We start from the raw sequence: 20,438 nt of genomic DNA, 5'->3' as shown, positions 1-20,438 counted from the left end.
TGGAATGAGTGGCCGCGGGTCTTCGTAGGTCTTGATGGGCTGCTGGTGGCCTGGGCTTCCTGGGATTCTCTTTGCCTGCCTCTGGGTTCTGATGGGCGGGGCTGTGGCTTTATGCCTTCATTGGTAAGTACATTTCATGACACAAACACATACACCCACATAATAACACAAAATGGTTGGTTTATATAACTATTCTTCTTTTATTTTTATTTATTTATTTATTTTTTCCCCACACAATCTTTAATTTTGCAGATATTGTCAATATCTTAAGTTTAACAAGTGGCTAACTATTTGGTTTACTTACTTGCACTCTTTCCTGTTTCTTTTTTCTATTTTCTCTCCTTTTTTTCCCCTTTCTTCTTCTTCCTCTTTCCCTTTCTCTTTTCTTTCTTTTCTCTTTTCTATTTCTTAAGCCTGTCATTTCTGGCACAATTTGATAAATAACATGTTAAAAATAATTCAAATAAAATAAAGGGTTACACAGTAACAAGAGGAGCCTATAGAGAACCTATAGAGCTTATCTTGAAATAGCAAATATGTTTGGCACAACAATGCATTCAGATCACAGTTCTGTTTGCAAGATCTGCCAGACATGACAGGCAAAAAAAAAAAAAAAAAAAAAAAAGATACCCGCATATTCTTACAAACCAACTTCAGTTTAAGCAATTATTTTTCACCATCCGTCTTTACACTATACCTTGCAAAGAGCACACAGTGCCATACAAAACATTTTTAAAACAAAGGTTCTCACATTTTGGGAAATTTCCTCATCTGTTCGTCTATGAAGAAAAAAATGAAAATATTAATGTTTTGCAAGGCCAATACATCTATGTCACTAATCATTATGTTTCATGTTTCTGAAGTAAATTTTTTAATTTTAATGACATTTATTAGTCTACCCTGTCTACATCACATGGATTTTAATTCCAATTTTACCAAGTGGCCTGCATGTTAATCCGTTAGCTTTAGATAAGTTGCTTTCAGTCATTATTCTAATGGCTTAACAAATAGACCTTCATGTTAGATGCATCAACATGACAGTAAGATTTATCAAAGAAATGAGATTTCTCAAACCATTTCCTTCAGCCTTTGAAATAATGTAAAAATAATCCCCTCAGAAAGGCAAAATAAGCCAATTACAATTCTCCATTTGCATTTGTTAAATATATAATGTGTAAAAGAAAAGGAAACTCAGCACAGCATGCATTTATGTATTACAAGAACTTATATTTATTATTATAAAACACACCAATGTTCCCAGGTGACCAGAGTGGTTTCTTAAATATCCATCTCTCACTGAATGTAATGAATATTTTGAAGTTGCTTTTATCTAAAGCTCACACAGTCTATGATTAGTCATCCTAGAATCCTACAGTTTAAATTTGCACCTGGGTACATGTGTTATACTCATGGAATAAAATGAAAACAAAAACACTAAAGACTAAAAGTGGAAGCAAACATAAAGAAAAACAGAAATATGTAAAATTCAGTCAGTCAGTCAGAATACTTTATTGATCCCAAAGGGAAATTACTACTGTTACAGCTGCAACCGTTTCATTTAAACGAGTAAACCTAAAACACAATAACATACACTAAAGGCATAAAAGTATAAAGACTAAAGAGATATTTTGACTATATACACATCTAAATCTATACACATATGAGAATTGTGAGTGCAAAAATTTTTAAATAGGTGTCATTATATATATATGCACAGTCCTTTTTTGTACAATGTATAAGTGTATGTACAATGTACAATGTATATAGTGTATGTACAATGTATATGGAAATTTAAACAATTTTATGTACAATTGAATACTGATAAGTGAATGACACTGATGAACCACAATGTCACCTATTAAGGGAGGAGTTATAGAGTCTGATGGCCACAGGTAGAAATGACCTCCTGTGGCGCTCTGTGGTGCATTTTGGTGGGATGAGTCTTGCACTGAATGTGCTCCTGTGTCCCATCACTGTGTTGTAGAGTGGGTGGGAGCCATTGTTCATAATGGCCTGCAGCTTAGACAGCATCCTCCTCTCCGACACTGCCATAAGCGAATCCAGCTCCACTCCCACCACATCACTGGCTTTGTGGATCAGTTTATTGAGTCTGTTGGCGTCTGCTGCCCTCAGTCTGCTGCCCCAGCATGCAACAGCATAGAGGATGGCACTCGCCACCACAGACTCATAGAAGATCCTGAGCATAGTCCGGCAGATGTTGAAGGACCTCAGGCGTCTCAGAAAATAGAGGCGACTTTGGCCCTTCCTGTATAGGGCATCAGTGTTCTTAGCCCAGTCCAGTTTGTTGTCAATGTGTACTCCCAGATATTTGTAGTCCTCAACGGTGTCCACACTGACCCCTCCGATGGACATAGGGGCCACCGGTGCCTTGTCTTTCCTCAAGTCCACCACCAGTTCCTTTGTCTTTCTCATGTTGAGCTCTAGATGGTTCCGCTTGCACCATGTGACAAAGTCCTTCACTGTCCTCCTGTACTCATCCTCATCACCCCTGCTGATACATCCAACTATTGCAGAGTCATCAGAAAACTTTTGAAGATGGCAGGTCTCTGAGCAGTAGCTGAAGTCTGTGGTGTAGAGGGTGAAGAGGAAGGGAGAGAGGACAGTCCCTTGTGGGGCTCCAGTGTTGCTTACTACTCTGTCAGACACACAGTGCTGCAGCCGTACATACTGTGGTCTGCCAGTCAGGTAGTCAACAATCCAGGACACAAGGGGGACATCTACCTGCATCGCTGTCAACTTATCACCCAGAAGAGCAGGCTGAATGGTGTTGAATGCACTTGAGAAGTCAAAGAACATGACCCTCACAGTGCTGGCCGGCTTATCCAGGTGAGCGTAGACTCGGTTTAGCAGGTAGATAATGGCATCCTCAACTCCCAGGCGGGGCTGGTAGGCGAACTGGAGGGGGTCCAGAAATGACTGGACCATGGGCCGGAGCTGATCCAGGACGAGCCTCTCCATGGTCTTCATTATGTGGGAAGTCAGTGCCACTGGCCTGTAATCCTTGACGTCACTGGGTCGCGTCATCTTCGGGACCGGAACGATGCAAGATGTCTTCCACATCACAGGGACCCTCTGAAGATCCAGGCTCATATTGAAGACATGGTGCAGTACTCCACAAAGCTGGGTGGCACAGGCTTTAAGCACCCTGGGGGAGACCCCGTCAGGGCCTGCAGCCTTGTTTTTGTGGAGTCTCTTAAGTTGTCTTCTCACCTGGTCAGCAGTGAGACTAACTGTAGAGGTGGCGGGTGGGGGAGGGGTGGAGACGTCAAGAGGGCCATCACAGGAAGGAAGCAGGCTATTGTGAAGTGTGGGGGTGGGTGGGGGTGGAGTGGACTTCTGGAGACCGGCAGCAGAGCTGTCTGGACGAGGGATGACAGAGCCTGCAGTGTCAAACCTGTTAAAGAACAGATTTAGGTGCCGTTTACACGAGACCGTTTTCATTTTGAAACGGTGTCGTTTTGATGCGTTTCGGCCTTGCGTTTACACGACAACGGTGTCGTTTTGATGCGTTTCGCCCTTCTGTTTACACGACAACAGAGTGAAAACGATGTGTTTCAGAAACGGGGTCCAGAGTGGAGCGTTTCAGAAACGCACCGGCTTGCGTTTTCGTGTAAACACTTGAAACCGGGGTGATTTGAAAACGCTCGACTCGCACATGCGCACTATGGTTGCGACGGCCAGTTTTTCGCGCACGCGCAAACTGATAAACAGTACTCGCGGATTCACGAGTGCTTCTTATGCTCTTCCTGTGTTTTTACCGTTTTGTAATTCAGCGTTGTGTGCAGCAGCGATCCAACCTCATCATCGGTCCACACAAAACCTCTCACATTGGCCGTTTTTTAAGTAATGAACAATTTGCCGCACTACCTACTGTGTCACTCCACGCATGCGCGTCTTGCGTAAACAAACTGCAAAGAGAAAACCAACGCCAACTTGTGGCCTGGCATGGGAACTACATCGTTTTCATCGTTTCACATGTCCTCGTGTAAACGCGGATCGTTTCTGAAACGCCATCGTGTAAACGAAAGGCTGAAACGCATCAAAACGACACCGTTTCCAGTGAAAATGGCTTCGTGTAAACGGCACCTTAGCTCATTGGCCCTGTCCACACTGCCCTCCATTCCCCTGTTGTTGCTGGTCCTGAAGCCAGTGATGGTTCTTATTCCACTCCATACCTCCCTCATGTTGTTCTGCTGGAGTTTCAGCTCCAGCTTCCTCCTATAATTGTTTTTAGCCTCCCTAATTGTTGTTTTGAGTTCCCTCTGGATCGTTCTCACCTCCTCCCTGTTGCCAGCCCTGAAGGCCTTCTTCTTATTGTTGAGAAGTGCTTTAATGTCCTTTGTTACCCACGGCTTGTTGTTTGGGTAGCATTTTACAGTCCTGGTAGGAACAATGGTGTCCACACAGAAGTTAATGTAGTCTGTGATGCATTCTGTGAGCCTGTCGATGTCCTGTCCATGAGGCTCACAGAGTGCCGGCCAGTCTGTCACCTCAAAGCAGTCCTGCAGTGCTTCATAAGTGTCGTCAGACCATCCCTTAATTGACCGTGTGGTCACAGGCTGACTTTTCACTAGTGGCACATAGCGGGAGCTGAGCTTCACCAAGTTGTGGTCCGACCTCCCTAGAGGGGGGAGGGGGGAGCAGCTGTATGCATCCTTAACATTAGCATACAGCAGGTCCAGCAGGTAAAGTTGTGATTCCAAGATCCAACAATACTTTGCCTATGGCAATTCAACAAGGAATTTTTGGAAAGGAGCCAGTTTTGGATCTGTTCTTTACTTTTTCACTGAATTGATAAAATTATAAAGTTTTAGAGTAATTTGGCCTCCAGAAACACCAAGTCAGCCAGGTTTAAGACTTTACTGGCCCATTCTGGCCCCCAAACCTTTTATTTGACATTTTAGAATTTAGCCATTTTCTCTTTTTTTTGTTAAAATTGATTTAAAAAAAAAAAAAAAATAAATAAAAATAATAGGCATTGCAAATGATATTTGTTTTCATTCTCTCATTATTCAGTTATCTTTCAATGACTGCATTAGTATTTGAGTTCTCATTAAGCATGTTATTGAATGTTATTGCAATGGAAAATTTGGCAAAATTACAGATATTATTCTTGTCCTAATTGTTAAAAGAAAAGGAAAACTAATTGGACTTAATTCTGTCTTACATCACACACAAACAGTCTGCTTTCTAGTTAAGACTGTGTTGGTGTGGGTTTATCTTTAACCCCCCCCCCCCCCCCCCCCCCCCCCCCCCGCCCCCTTTTCTCTCCTTTCATTTAATAAAGAAAGTTGCAATCAAGTGATTAATTAAATGGTGAATCAATCAAAAGGGTGGATTCACACCTAAAAGGTGTGAACTGTGGGCGCTGCTGGGACTTCTTGTACTCCCTGTTTTTACTCTTCTCACTTAATAAAGATTACAATGTTGCAAAGTGAAATCATTCAAATTATTGACAGGTAAACAGGTTTTTTGTGAAGGAAGACACCTGAAACACTTTAATTAAAAAAGTAAAACATTTAAAATATTAAAGAATCAGGAAAAATACACGCATGCATGAAGAGACAGGCTGTGTGTGTGCTCTCTCTCTGAGCCCATGTTCCTGTCTAACCAACACATTTTTATATTGACAGTCTCCTCTTATCTTAAACATAAACAATCTCTGGGCGTTATGAGTTGACCTTCGTCATAAGCTGGTTTTCATGACTCATGATTCCTCAGCTGTTGAGTCATGAAGCACATCATCTTCCTGATGTTTTAATTATGCGTCCTTGTGGCCAGTCCTCAAGATAAGATGTACTGGAAAAGAGAAGTTAGCCTACTACTTTCTGATCAGTTGCTCTCTGTCTAATGTTTTATTTAATTGTTTTTTATTTGGTTGATTCACTGTTTATTATTTAATTTACTGGAGTTTACCTTTAAACATTTGTCCTTTATTCACTGAATAAAAAATAATCCCTAACATTATTATGTAGTAAATCAATCAGTTGATCACTTAGAAAAAAAAAAGTGAAGATATGTCCTGTACAGGAACCTTTATTAATTCAGACTTCAGTGATGTACTAATCTTGTTAGGGTTAGGGTTGGACTTGGAAAATATGTTTGGTACATAAATCCCTGATAATTTTAGTGTTAGTGAGAGAAACCTTGATTATTTTACTTTCATGACTTCATTTTTTTATATTTTGTGCATTTTATGTATCTTTATTGGTCTTGTTGTGAATATAACACCATTTAGTCAGTCAAAATCAAAGTCAGGTGACTCTGAAATGTGGTAATTCTCGGGTCAGAGGTCATATTCACACTTCCCTCATTTGTCGTCTTTTTACACAGAGCTCACAGCAAAATCATTTTCTGTGATCCTCTAACTGAAATCAGGACGTGCCCCCCCCCTTAGACCTCATGTCAAGAAAAAACAATAATTAGTGTTACAAGAAACAAAGCACATTATATTCCTGTGGCCTTCCAATGAAAAATTATCAATACAAATTATGAGTCAGACTACTGAGAATGTTCAGACTAGAATTGAAACATTGCAGTCAGTTATTTTTCCTGCAGTTCCTTGACCTTTGACCACTAATGTGTTTTGGTTCTTCAGTGAGACCTGTGACTGAGCGTGCTTAAGGCCTAACGCTCCCCATGTCACCTGTTGATGATCCTCCTCCTGGGCTCAGACTTTACACAGAGGTAATGGGTCAAGGAACTTACAGTTTACCTGTTTGTCTGAAGTTGGGCCTTCTTAGGCCTCTTTCCCACCAACAGGGTGCCGGTGCCTTAATTTGAACCGTTAGGCCGGTTTTCCACTACGGAAGCACTCGGTGCTTGGCCGAAAAACGGGTTCAACTCCGGCCCCACAAACTAGCTGGTCTCGAACCACGAACGCGTGACAAAAGCGGCAGAAAGGCGTGACTCAAGTTTTCTACCATATTATATGTGTATGACATGAGAAAAGCGAAGCGATTTTCACGGCTGTGAATTAGGTTGGGCTCTAAGGCTGAACTTGCTGCTTTGTATCAGTTCATATCACAGATAAAAGGACACAAAGTGCGTACTTGTCGTCTTGCTCTAATCGCTGTCTGTGTTTCCCTCTGTGCTGCACACAGATGCTGCAGTAGTTTGGTTTTTGCAGCACAAGAAAGGGGAGCATGTTCTCCCACGTTTGTGCGCTTCGGCTTCCATGTCCAGACGAGGACCCACCCACACTCAAACGTAAAGGAGCGGTTCACAGAAACGCGGGTCCGTTCTTAAGCGTTTCGCCGGTTCATTGAGAACAGCATGAGCACTGGCACGCGAACCGGCTCCTCGGCGGTGGGAAAGTAGCATTATTGAGGGTCATGTGGAACCAGGAGCCTTTTTCTTGAGTCTTTAGAGCTGTCAGTTTGTTCAGGAGAGCTTGGTATCTTGAACACCTTGATCTGCACCAGAGTTTCTTTATTGGTAAATGATCAGTCCAGTCTCCTGCAGCCCCGGTGTTGTTCAGGCTCCTGTTAGAATGAAACTGTGAAATCTTTATTAGTTAAATCTTTAATTTTCTCCTAGTCTATATCCCTCCTTTTGAGACATAAACTCTGTTTGTGTCTCAATAATTTACCTTAAGTTACCCTATTTATCTAAAGGGCAAACTGATTTTTATATTATTAGCTTTTTTGGATTTTTTCCTTTAATGCTTGATTTAATATCAAATTGTTTAGACATTCAAAATTCAAAATGTTCTCTGCTTTTCTCTTATAACCTACCAAATAAATAAATGTAAATGCACAAAAGAGTAAATCAGGTGATTTTATTTTATCCTACTTTTTCATAAATAGGTTTTTTAGTTCTCTATGTTTTGCTTTGTAACAGAGTGGCAGCTCAAGGTTTGGCACTTTGTTTTGCGTCTTTGATTCAACTGTGTGTCACAAAGTATTCACACACACTGATTTGTTTAACCTTTCTTCTTAAGGTTTCACCAAAACTGTGATCCTCATGGAAATTTTTTCTTGGAATTTAACCATTATTTAACATAATTTGCATAAACTACCTCAATTTGTGATGATCAAGGCATTAGTCTGTTATACTGGCTTTTATTTTAGGAAAATCAATTAAGTTTAACTTTTCTCCACTAATTGTTTCTCTTTAAGTGCGATCCCCTTTAAAATAAAAGAAATAAAATCAAAAGAGTAAAACTGAAATAAAGTCAAATAATATAATCAAGAAGAAATAATTAAATAAAGAAAAAATAAAGAAAAAAATATATATCTGCTTCTCAATGTTTATAAGGGGTTTATGTCAATGCTTGCAATCAATCAGATCATTGTTCTATATATTTATGTATATATACGCATGTAGACATGAATATGTTTATGTAGATGTAACCAGGCTCAATTACACTGTAACTGGCTGGTCCAAATAAACCTCTTTGACTCTGCATTGTGTAGTAATGATAGACGAAGGCTTGTTTATCTTAAAGATGTGACCCTTTTTATTATCTGGATAAGAACAGAACATATACTGGTCAGGCAGGTTGGCTCAGTATGGGGCAGCTCAAGCACAGCACACTACAAAAGAATGGTACATTGTAAAGGGACAGAAGTTCGCTAGCTAGATTAGCCAATGCATCATGCTATTATATAATTGTTATAGCACTCCACAACTGCAATAATCCACTTAAGGTATTCCGTTAGCAGTTACATCATTTATAGTGGTCATACACTTCATATAATGGCTAGACAGATGTCAATACTTAATAATCATGTACACTGCTGTGTGCTACAACCCACCTCAGGCTCGTCTCTCATGATCTGGCCACATTACAACATTGCCAGTGGCATTTATCCATTGCCTTTTGAGAGAGGGCGCCATTGAGCCAGTGAACCTCCACATTACAAATTGTGGTTATTATGGAAAGTGGAATCACATACAACATAAACACTGTTACATAGACACACACATATACATCCCCACCCCAAATTTTCCCAAGATATTCAGGATAATTCATCAAACCACTCTGTTAAGAATGTGCAAATAAATAAATAAGAAGAAAATAAATTGGGGTGAAATAAATTATTTTGCTCCCTGGGGCAACAAAAGCCCTAGACAACCCAAAAATCAAGAGAGGGAAAGGAATAAAACATAAAACTAAAACTGAAAATGCATTTAAAAAAAAAAAAAAATTAAATAAGTATATGATATTCTCTAAAAACAATGAACTCCTGACTGCCCCCCTCTTTTTTTTTTTTAGATTTTGCACTTTTATGTCCTCCAATGCAAGATGCCCCATCTTGCGTATCGTGCCCAAGGATACATTGGCATGCAGCCTGGAGCAGGAACCGCTGACCTTCCAATAGAATAGAATGCTTTCATTTTCATTATACAGGATGTACAATGAACAATGAGATTGGAAATACCCTGTAGGTGACCTGCTCTACCTCCTGAGGTACAGCCACCCACGTTTAAGTACGTGTCATTGCAAAGTACTGCAGTAAATAATGTATTTCTCAATTTGATGTAATATGACGTGTTCCTTGTTAAAAGGGAATGCCTTCCAGTTAACATAGATTACAGCTGATAATGTCAGTCCCCTCCCCCCATTACGTATAAACTTCTGTAGAGTTTCAGTGTGCCTGCACAGTTTGAGCTCACTTGAGACATCACAGCTAGGAAATATTAAGGTATGATTTTATTTTACAGTTTAAGTTTATTTATGTAACTGAAATCGCTTTTTCCTCCTGCTATTGTGTGTAGCTTTTAAACTGTGTTCTCTTTAACCTAATTTTAAAGTGTTCATTATTTTTTACATTTATGAATCAGATGATTAAAATAACTTTTGGGTTAAAGTTTTTTGGGGGTATTTTTTGTGTTAGATATATACTAGTTTCTTGTTCACAATTTACATGCTGAATAAGTATGTCTTGCTCATTTACTTGATTTTTTTAATAGTTGACAAATAGCAACCATGGCAATAAAAGATACAGGAGACTGCTGCATTCTTACACAACAGTAAAGAATGCAACAGCTTGTGGTTGCAAAGTATTACTTTTGTCAAACATTAACCAGTGATTATTTGTAATCATCATTAGTGAAATATTATATTAAATAAGACTTTGGGAGCCTGATCTGAAAAATTTCACTTTGTGATTCACCCCAAAAGACATAGTAAGTTAAAATGATTTCGGCAACATAGGAATCATAATCAAAACTAACTGAAGCCACTAAATTAACAAATACATTTACTTTCTTTTTGCAGATTTGTCATGTATTCATTGCTGGTCATAGCTCTGCTGGCTTTGGCTCTGTCAGGGCCAGCCACGGCCTTTGTCTCCGATGGTCATGGAGCGTCCACTCATGTCAGCATTACAAGAACGGCTCTACTGAGGAAAGTGACAGAGACATGTCGGGAGGTGGCTGAGAAGAATGGTTATGAGTTCAACCCCACGGTAGGATGGAGATACAAAATGTACAAGACAGCACAGACGTAGTCACCTGCCACATTTAGAAACATTCACATTTAAATAACCACACACTCATCTCCATTTTAATATGAATGCTAAAAAGTAATAAAGATACTTTTTATTATTGTATTAAAGTTAATAGCAGGGGATGCAGTAGACTGATAGGCTCCCCAGGCTGCATTTTAACTATTTTAGGATACTCTTTATGACAAATGTAGCTCCATTCATAAAGTAAAGTATATCTTCTACTTACCTGCTTATTTTAAAAAGTTACCTTCTTATAAGATATATTTTATTGAGCATTTCACAAGATTTAAAGCTCGGAATCCTTAAATTGTTTTTATTTCCAGGCATTGGGAACACTGCACATTATATTCTAAATCAAAACATGAAAAAAAATGTGTATTTTTTTTCAATTACTTAACAGGAAATGAAGAAAAATGAAGGTTGGGCTGTTCAAAAAAATATTGTCTGCATTTCTCTTTATAAACGCAAATATTCACTTTATGAACTGAAAAATCTTTAGGAATTAGCATTCCTGTGAATTACTAAACTAATATTTAGTTGTGTAACTGTAACCGATGAATAGAATTTACTTGGGTTCAGATAGCAATTTACTATCAAACAGTTATGTTTATTATAATTCACTGGACTGAAACACATCCAATCTCATCTCAACTTGGGCATAAGGTTTACCAACACACATACACAAAAAACAAAACAGTACAGTCAGCACAGTCAACAAGCTTATTTCACTTGAACACACTTCAGAACTATGTGGGACAAATTATATTTGTCTCCTTGTTTAACACCAAGTCCTTCTCTCTATATGAGAATAAAATTTAAAAAAATAAAATAAAATTACCAAATATTCTTTTTGGGGTCCTTCGTAAAAATAAAATAAAAAATTAAGTGCTGGCCAGCAAACGAGCAAATGTTTACATAGAGCTATATTTATGTGTGTGTGTGGTGCATACGGAAAAAATAAGTTGAGCGGGGTTGTCCTGACTGGGAATGGCAACCCAGAAAGATGATGGTGGGTGTTGTCTGAAGATGCTGGAAGATCAGCAGCCTCTTTGTGTCATGGTCCTGGGCCGTCTGCCCAGCGTTTTGTGTTTTTAGTTTATTTTCCCTGAGTGTTTAATTCCCAGTGTGTTTTGATGATCTTGTTCCCTTTGTCTCTGTCTCCCCTGCTCCATGGTCTTGTCTGTTTTGTCATGATGTCTTGTCCTGTGTTTTCATGTTGAGTTATTCCTAGTGTTGTGACTAGTCTGCGTCTCTGCCCCGTGTCTGTGTGCCAGTTCCCCGTATGTAGTCTGCGTGCACCTTGGTTAGTCACTTCCTGTATTATTTTGACAGTCTTGTGTTCCCTGTGCTTTGTGTCTAGTTTTGCTTCCCCTGTTATTAGTTTCATTTGCTTCACCTGTTGCTCCCTGCTGTTTCCTCTTGCCCTGATTACCTGCTGTGTATTTAAGCCCTCAGTGTTCATCTGTTCCTTGTCGCGTCGTCTTCAGTATTCCCTCGTAGTGTGGCCCTTCTCTGTAGTTACTTTAGTTTAGTTTTGGCATCTGTCCAGCCCCTGCCTAGCTGTGTTCTGGTTCCTGTTATTTTTTCCCAATAAATCCTCCTTTAAGTCCTGTTTTGTGAGACTGCATCCTGGGGTCCAATCCTGCCTGCCACACACACGCCATGACACTTTGTCCTCCTCCATAAGGGCACAGGTAACTTCAGCGATGTCGCGATCTCGCCAATGTTGTCCACAATAATGTACTAGCAGGAAAACATCACATTATCAGGCATAAAGCAGTCAGTCGATATGCAGCAGGTAGACGGAGACTGGCAGGTCTTTGCTCTGCAGCTGCTCTACCGCTCCCGGGAGTTCCCCTAGTAACTGCAGTCGTAATGCTGCCGTAAAGTGATGTCGTGCTTAGCTCTTAAAGTGACACTACCCATGAAACCAAAACAATACAGAGGTGCAAACAAAACAGAACAAACAAAATACAGCTGGGTTACATTACCACTGTTTTTGAGAAATGTTTCACAACTGTGTTGCATGGAGTCAACCAACATCTGGCACCTGTGAACAGGTATTCCGGCCCAGGATGATTTGACAACTTACCACGATTCCTCTGCATTTCTTGGTTTTGCCTCAATAACAGCATTTTTGATGTCACCCCACAAGTTTTTTTATCGGATTAAGGTCCGGGGATTGGGCTGACCCCTCCATAACTTTAATTTTGTTGGTCTGGAACCAAGATGCTGCTCGCTTACTGGTGTGTTTGGGGTCGTTGTCTTGTTGAAACACCCATTTCAAGGGCAATTCCTCTTTTTTTTTTTTGACCTGTCATGTCTGGCAGTTTTCGCAATCAGAATGATAATCCGAAGGCATTATTGCACCAAACATATTTGCTTTTACAAGAAGTGCTCTATAAGTTTTCTATAGGCTATTCTAGCGGTGTGAAAAAAATTCTTATGAATATTCACCAAAATCCCTCTTTTCTGTTATGTTTACTTTGGGTTATAACCTCCTGCCTGTGTGTTTTGACTGTGTGTGTATATGTGTGCTGCGTGATGACGTAGGTATGCGCGCGTGTGCTCCGGTCACAGAGCTTTCCAACATGGCCGGAGGTAGGTTGCTGACACGTTGCTCTCTGATCAACGGAAGTTTGTTAAAGCCATTAATTGTAATCTGTATATGATCACACTGTTGTATCTTGTTCTATTTGCTGTCTGACTCGTCCTGTGCAAGTTTTGCAGACATTTGAGTTCGCTATTTGAAGTTCTTAACAAGTTTCAGCTCGAGGGTTCAAGGCTAATGCTAGCATGGTAACTTAGCTTGGTCGCGAGCAGGGGAGATGTCCACTGTGTTTTAATGGCGCACATTTTCTCTCACCAGGAGAGCCAGGTCTGGCAGAATGCACAATACACACGGCTCATGGGCTTTTGTATTCCTGTGTTACAGTGTGCTGTCACTAAACGAACCAGAAATCCAGTTCTGTCTCCTGGCTCATCATTTCACGCCAGAACACAATGCAGGTTTCAATAGGCGTAACACACACGGGTTACATTGGTGCCGTGACCCGTGGGATCTGCAAAGCATCAACGTCATCTCAATCACCGTGGGGAGCTCTTCTTACCCGTCTTTGTTCCAAGTTGGTGACATATAAACTGTGTGGGACATTTTGTATATACTTGGACATTTATTCAACTCATTTTACATTCCTAAGGGATTGAATATTAATATTGCCTTGTTGCTTGCATTTGCTGTATGATTATATACTTATAAGTGATTTTGAGTTTTCTCTTTTTGTGTGTTTGCACTTTCCCTGTCATTATGTGGGTTGCACACACCCAGGTTTTGTTCCAGGCTCCCCCTTGTGACTTACAGACCCCACAGGCAGCTTCTCCTGTTGAGTTGAGCACTCTCATTTCTGATTTGGCCAGTCAGATTGGTCAGTCCATTGTGGCTCAGTTGCAAGGCGAAAAAGGGGCCAGTGTAAACATGCCTGAGGTCTCTAAGTCAGACCAGGGACCCTCTGAGTTAAATTTATCTGGAGTTAAACTTGTCATGGAGTCAGACATTAAGGAGCCTCCAGTCTTCAGGGTCGACAGCAGTGATAAATTCTCTATCCATGACTGGGTGAAGATGATGGAAATGTATCTTGTAAAATGTAACACACCAGCAGATCAGCAGTCACAAGAGATTTTAACTAGGTTGATGGGGAAGGCCAAAGATGTGGTGAAAGTTACACTGCGTCACAACCTCTCATTTGACCCATCCGGACCCCTAGCCTGATCTTTGACATCCTAAAACAGCACTTCAGTGAATTGACATATTCTTCTATGCCAATGGCTGACTTCTACAACACCAAACCACTACAACATGAGGGAGTGATGGAATATTGGATTAGGCTAAATAATGCTATTGATATTCCTGATGAATGCTTGCGAAGGCAGGGTTGTACTGTTGAGGACCCAGGATGCGAGGTGTCAATGATGTTCATCAAGTATTGTCCTGACCCAATCAATTCAATTCAATTCAATTCATTCAATTCAATTTTATTTATATAGCGCCAAATCACAACAAACTGTCGCCTCAAGGCGCTTTGTATTGTGGGTAAAGACCCTACAATAATACAGAGAAAACCCAACAGTCAAAACAACCCCCTATGATAATCCTGTCCAACAGGCTCAGTATTAAAGCAGCTGAAGAGTGGAAAACCAATGAAGTTCAAGAAGGCATTGATAGCTTCCTACATGAGCTGAGGGCGTGTACTCAGACTGCCTCTCAAGCTTCAGGGAGACACAACCACTGTGCCATGCCACAGGAGGTGATAACACCACAACTAGTGCAGGCCAATCTCATCTCACAGCTTACTCCAAACACAGGGTTTGCAGCACAGTTTCCAGCTGCAGCACCAGAGGATCTCACTCCCCTGGGTATTTCTAGATCCCATCTTTCTGAGGCACCAGCATTCTCTTGCCCAGTGCCCATGTCCACTCCTCAGCTCAGGCAGCCCCCAGTATCCCATGAAACTGATCAGCCTGGTCTGCAGCCATTTCATTCTCAGTCTGCTCCAACCGCCAACCCAGCCTTTGATGTGACTGGCATGCGCTCTCTAATCAGCCTCTTGGATCGCATGATGGCACATCAGAATGTGCAGGCTGCTACTTCTGCGTCTGTGACACCACGCCAGGTTGTCACAGGGCCCTTCCGTGGACAGGCCTGTCAGGTTTGCGATGACACCAGCCATTCCACTCTCATGCACTGCAGAAGAGAGAATCTTTGTCTTTCATGCTTCCTTCCTGGTCACTGGAAAAGAGACTGTATTAGTCACGGACAAAGACAGGGGGTCTGGGCTGACACCAAGCAGAGTCAGCCTACGGGAAGCTAGTTCACCCACACTTGGAGAGGGGCAGTGTGGGGGGTGAATCAAAAACCCTCAATGCTGATGAGTCAGATCTTGAGCTTCTTTATGTTAACACCTGTTCAGCCATGCCAGATGGTCATCGTGTTGTAGCCCAAGGATCAGCAGAGGTGCTTGCTTTCAGCGAGTTGTTCTACACCCAGGTTGTGGTGGATGAAAAAGTTGGTCTGAAGGGCATGGTGGATTCAGGATCCATGCTTTGTACGATGAGTGATGAGGCTGAATGTTCACTTAGGGAGGCTGGACTTCTTGTGGGTGGACTGTGGTCTGCAGAACAGATTGTGCTGGTTGGCTGTGGTGGAAAGCAGACCCACCCAAAATGCATTTACGACCTGACACTCACTGTCTATGGTGTTAAATGCATTGTGCCTGTTTTAGTGGTGACAGGCCAGCGTGATGAATTCATCATTGGTGAAATGGAGAATGTGCCACAGAACCCAGCCACCAAGCCAGTTTCTACTGAGGCTGACTTGAAAGACAGGCTCTGTTCCATTGGTTTGGGTGACCTTGACATTGACTCATGCCACACCAGTCTGCATTCCAAGAGAGAGCTTGTTAAGCTTATTGAGGAATATGAGGACATTTTCTCCAGACACTCACTTGACTGTGGTGAAGCTAAAGGGTTTGTGCACCGCATCCACCTGATAGACGAACGTCCATTTCACATGCCTTACCGGAGGATAACTCACTACCAGCAGCTAAGGCGAGTTCTCACCGACATGGAGGAGAAAGGGATAATTCGCAAATCCATTAGCGAGTATGCCTCTCCTCTTGTCATGGTCTGGAAGAAGGATGGTGGAGTAAGGATTTGTACTGACTTCCGGTGGTTGAATGCGCGGACTCTGAAGGATGCCCACCTGCTCCCTCACCAAGCGGACTGCCTTGCTGCACTCGGAGGCAATGCTTTCTTCAGCACAATGGACCTGACCTCTGGGTTCTACAACATTCCGATGTGCGAGGAGCATAAGAAGTACACTGCCTTTACAACGCTGGTTGGCCTGTACAAGTACAACAGAATGCCCCAGGGACTCTGCGATAGTCCGGCTTCATTCATGCGCATGATATTGAACATCTTTGGTGATCTCAACTTCACCAGTCTGCTTTGCTACTTGGATGACCTCCTTGTCTTTGCTCCCACTGAAGAGGAAGCCCTAAGCCGGCTCCAGGCGGTCTTCAAAAGGTTGAGAGACAACAATCTCAAACTGAGCCCTAAGAAGTGTCATCTTCTTCAGAGGTCAGTCCGGTTCCTCGGTCATGTCATCGACCAGAGTGGTGTCTCAGTGGACCCAGCCTAAAGTGGATGTGATTTCTAACATGCCTAGGGAAGCTCTAATGGAGGAGGATGCTTGCACTCCCTCTGTGAAGAAGATTAAATCTTTCTTGGGCATGGTCTTTTTCTATCAGAGCTTCATCCCTGGTTGTTCAGCCCTCGCCAAGCCCCTGTTTGCACTGACAGCAGGTCAGAAGAGGAAAGGACTGACTGGTCGGGCTGGACAAGGTGCTGGCATGTTCAGAAAGTTGACTGCAGTGGATTGGAGCCCAGAGTGTGAGGAGGCCTTTTGTAGACTCAAGAATGACCTCTTTAACTGTGCTGTGTTGGCCCATTCAGACATTTCAAGACCTTTTATCCTGTCTGTGGATGCTTCTCTAGATGGGTTAGGAGCACTGCTGTCGCAGTTGCATGCCAGTGGGGATAAGGCGCGTCCCATTGCCTTTGCTAGTAAAGCCCTCAGCAGGTCACAGCAGAGATACCCAGCCCATTGTCTCGAGTTCTTGGCCCTGAAGTGAAGTGTCTCTGAGAAGTTCAGCCACTGGCTGAAAGGACATAACTTCACAGTGTGGACTGACAACAATCCACTCACTTGTATATATACTAAACCCAAACTGGATGCTTATGAACAATGATGGGTGGCGAAGCTGGCGTCCTACAAGTTCGACTTGAAGTACATCCCAGGTTCGAAGAATGTTGTGGCAGACGCACTCAGTCGTGATCCCTTCACCTTATCTATTAGCAGGCGCTTGCTCCAGGAGCCCTATGACCAGCTGGTGCAAGATGCGGACGGTGCCGCAGCTCATGAGGTGCAGGACACTTTCAGGATTGGGATCCAGAATCTTCAGGTGGCCCAGTCACTTGGACCTGCTCTGGTGTGAGCAGGTTCCTGCAGCTCATCTTGCTTTCCATTTTAGAGCATTGGAGATCATTTTAGTCAAGCAGCCTATCGTTTTCTGCACTTCTTTATATGTTTTCGCCTTTTCAATCAACATTTGAAATAACGTTTTTCTTTTAAACAATGTCTGGAACGGCCCATTTTTCTCAGGTTTTCAGTGAGAAATACATGTACAACATTTGTTGGCTTCATCCTTAAATAAGGGCCACCTGATTGACGTCTGTTTTTTCACAGAATGAATGACCTCACTGATTGGACTCTACACTGTTATTATTTTGAACACACCCCTTTCAATTAATTATTCAATTACACAGACTCAGGAGTACACATATCATGAATGTCATGTCTGTTGGTTTTCTATGACTCTACTACACCTACTGGTAAATTGATTGCCATGTAGTAATATGATATCTACCAAAAAAATTGATTGATCTGGTTACTCATGTTGGACTGCTATTATTTTGAACACAACTGTAAGTTACATGACAAGTTCACATCTGAAAGATTCGGAATTTCATGTTGTTTTTACGCAACGCCTCCAGTGTGAAACATCCTTAACCTACATACTGTACACAACAGACGCGTTGCATTTTTGCAAATAAATTGTCCTCATAAAATGCACTGTGAAAGAAATGAAGTCGACATCAAACGATGATGTAATGAGGTCATGATGTTTATAAACAAGAGAAAGAAGAAACACAGCTTCTGGGTTCATCCAACTCATAAAAAAAGCGGCACCAGGGAGAGTTTTACGGTTTGATTCCGGAGGTGAAGCTGCATTACAGCCAGTGGCACCCCCAAGAAAATAGCTTGTGTCTGTGTGTGTTGAGAACTGAAATGATCCTTCATAGCACCTTCAGTAAAATGCTTAGCACCCCCTTAGCACCTGCAGAAAAATATTTCTGGAGCCACTAATTACAGCCGCTTTCGCGCATATTTTAGGATATCAGTGGCAGTGGCGGTCCTAGCCTGTTTGGCGTCTTGTGAGCAACCACTGCCCCCCCCATAGCAATCACAGCAGCAGGGCCTACCGCACTACTCCACTTGGGGGTAATGAGCGCCCTCTGCCTGCTGTGTGGTGCATGTAGCTTTCTGCCATGGTCTGACAGACAGGTTTTAACAGCAGCCCCCCCCCACCATCACAGGCACACTCAGAATTTCTTTTAAATTTTTATTTGAAAAAACATGGAAGAAACTGAAATATTACTATAAACAAACATAAAAAAAGACAAACTGTAATACCGGGTAAGTTTAAAGTTTCAATCCGATGGTCAAGACACCCGCACATATCACGATTCCTTCAGATTCTGATGCTATGGTTGTTAGCAGAGTCTTAACATACTGTTTATCATTCTCAGGTGGGATATAAACAATAATCAGTGTAACCCTCTCATTTACCAATTTTCCTCTTACAATTACATAGCATCCCTCGTTATCTCTAATTTCTTTAGTACATTCAAAACTCACAGAATTTTTATGAGCATTGCTACCCCTTTTCTGACTTATGTTTACTGTAATCTGCATTTTCGTTACCATATTTCTTAAGTTTCTCATGTTCTTCTTGGGATAAATGTGTTTCTTGTAAATATATAATACTGGCATTCATTTTTCTCATTTTAATTATTACTTTACTCCTTTTAGTTGTCCGTTTAGTTGTCCCTTTTAACGTAGGGGCCCCTGTAAAATCCAATCTATTCACTGTAGGCAGATCTGCTCTGATCAAAACTTAAACATGAAAGACAGTCTTAAGAACAAAAACTACTTTTCTCACTTGTTTATTTATCTTCTTTCTTCTGTAGTAGTCATTAATGTAGATTTTATTCCTCTGGATTTATTACGATCTTTTACCCCTCTGCTGCCAGGCAGAGGCTCCTCGCAGCTGCTCCTCCAGCCACGCCAGATCTCTGCTCCTCACCAGCACGTCCACCTGCATTCCTCTCCGTCTCAGCTCCTCTGCGGCTGCCTGCGCGCTCTCGTAGATCCTGGTGCCACTTTCCCAATGAATGCGGATTTTAGTTAAAGGGGTCTGAAAACAGATTCCTCACTCTTTCAGGGCTTTTTTGATGTGCGTATATTCCTTCCTCTTCTGAACCACGTTAGTGGCATAATCATGAAGAACAGCTGCTTGTGTCATGGTCCAGGGTCCTTTTGACCCTCAATAATGCTACTTTCCCACTGCCGAGGAGCCGGTTCGCGTGCCAGTGCTCGTGCTGTTCCCAATGAACCGGCGAAATGCTTAAGAACGGGCCCGCGTTCCCACCGCGTTTCTGTGAACTGCTCCTTTACATCTGAGTGTGGGCGGGTCCTCGTCTGGACACGGAAGCCGAAGCGCACAAACGTGGCAGAACAAGCTCCCCTTTCTTGTGCTGCAAATACCTTTTATGGTCCAAACCAAACTACTGCAGCATCTGTGTGCAGCACAGAGGTAAATACAGACAGCGATTAGTGCAAGATGACAAGTACGCACTTTGTGTCATTTTATTTGTGATATGAACTGATACAAAGCAGCAAGTTCAGCCTTAGAGCCCAACCTAATTCACAGCCGTGAAAATCGCTTCGCTTTTCTCCTGTAATACACATATAATATGGTAGAAAACCTGATGTTGAGACGGCAGAGTCACACCCTTCTGCCGCTTTCGTCACGCGTTCGTGGTTCGAGACCAGCTAGTTTGCAGGGCCGGAATTGAACCCGTTTTTCAGCCGAGCACCGAGTGCTTTGGCGGTGGAAAACCCGCCTAACGGTTCAAATTAAGGCACCGGCTCCGGAACCTTGTTGGTGGGAAAGAGGCCTGTGTTTTTTGTTTTGCCTTATTTTGTCTGTTCTGTTCTGGGTTTCTTTGGTTGTGGGGTTTAGTTGGTTATTTCTAGTTCCTTGTGTACTCCCAGTATTC

General features: G+C 42.1%; 1 protein-coding gene across 2 annotated transcripts in view; it reads left to right on the top strand.

Moving 5' to 3' along the window:
* LOC115781556 (von Willebrand factor A domain-containing protein 7-like) overlaps window positions 1-20,438 on the top strand; it is a 63,621-nt gene that overhangs the window by 21,864 nt on the left and 21,319 nt on the right. The window contains exons 1-2 of one of the 2 annotated variants that reach the window (XM_030731280.1): window positions 9,642-9,671; window positions 10,247-10,436. In XM_030731280.1, the coding sequence (XP_030587140.1) occupies window positions 10,254-10,436 (183 nt within the window). In that variant the 5' untranslated portion in view covers window positions 9,642-9,671; window positions 10,247-10,253. Of the gene's footprint in view, window positions 1-9,641; window positions 9,672-10,246; window positions 10,437-20,438 lie in introns of those variants that run through there. The other variant, XM_030731289.1, reaches the window with a different exon arrangement.

The sequence above is a fragment of the Archocentrus centrarchus genome, chromosome 1 (genome assembly GCF_007364275.1).
Source record: "Archocentrus centrarchus isolate MPI-CPG fArcCen1 chromosome 1, fArcCen1, whole genome shotgun sequence".
In the NCBI taxonomy this organism is placed as follows: Eukaryota; Metazoa; Chordata; class Actinopteri; order Cichliformes; family Cichlidae; genus Archocentrus; species Archocentrus centrarchus.
The sequence above is the reverse complement of the archived record's forward strand: the minus strand, read 5'-3'. Positions and strand labels throughout refer to the sequence as shown.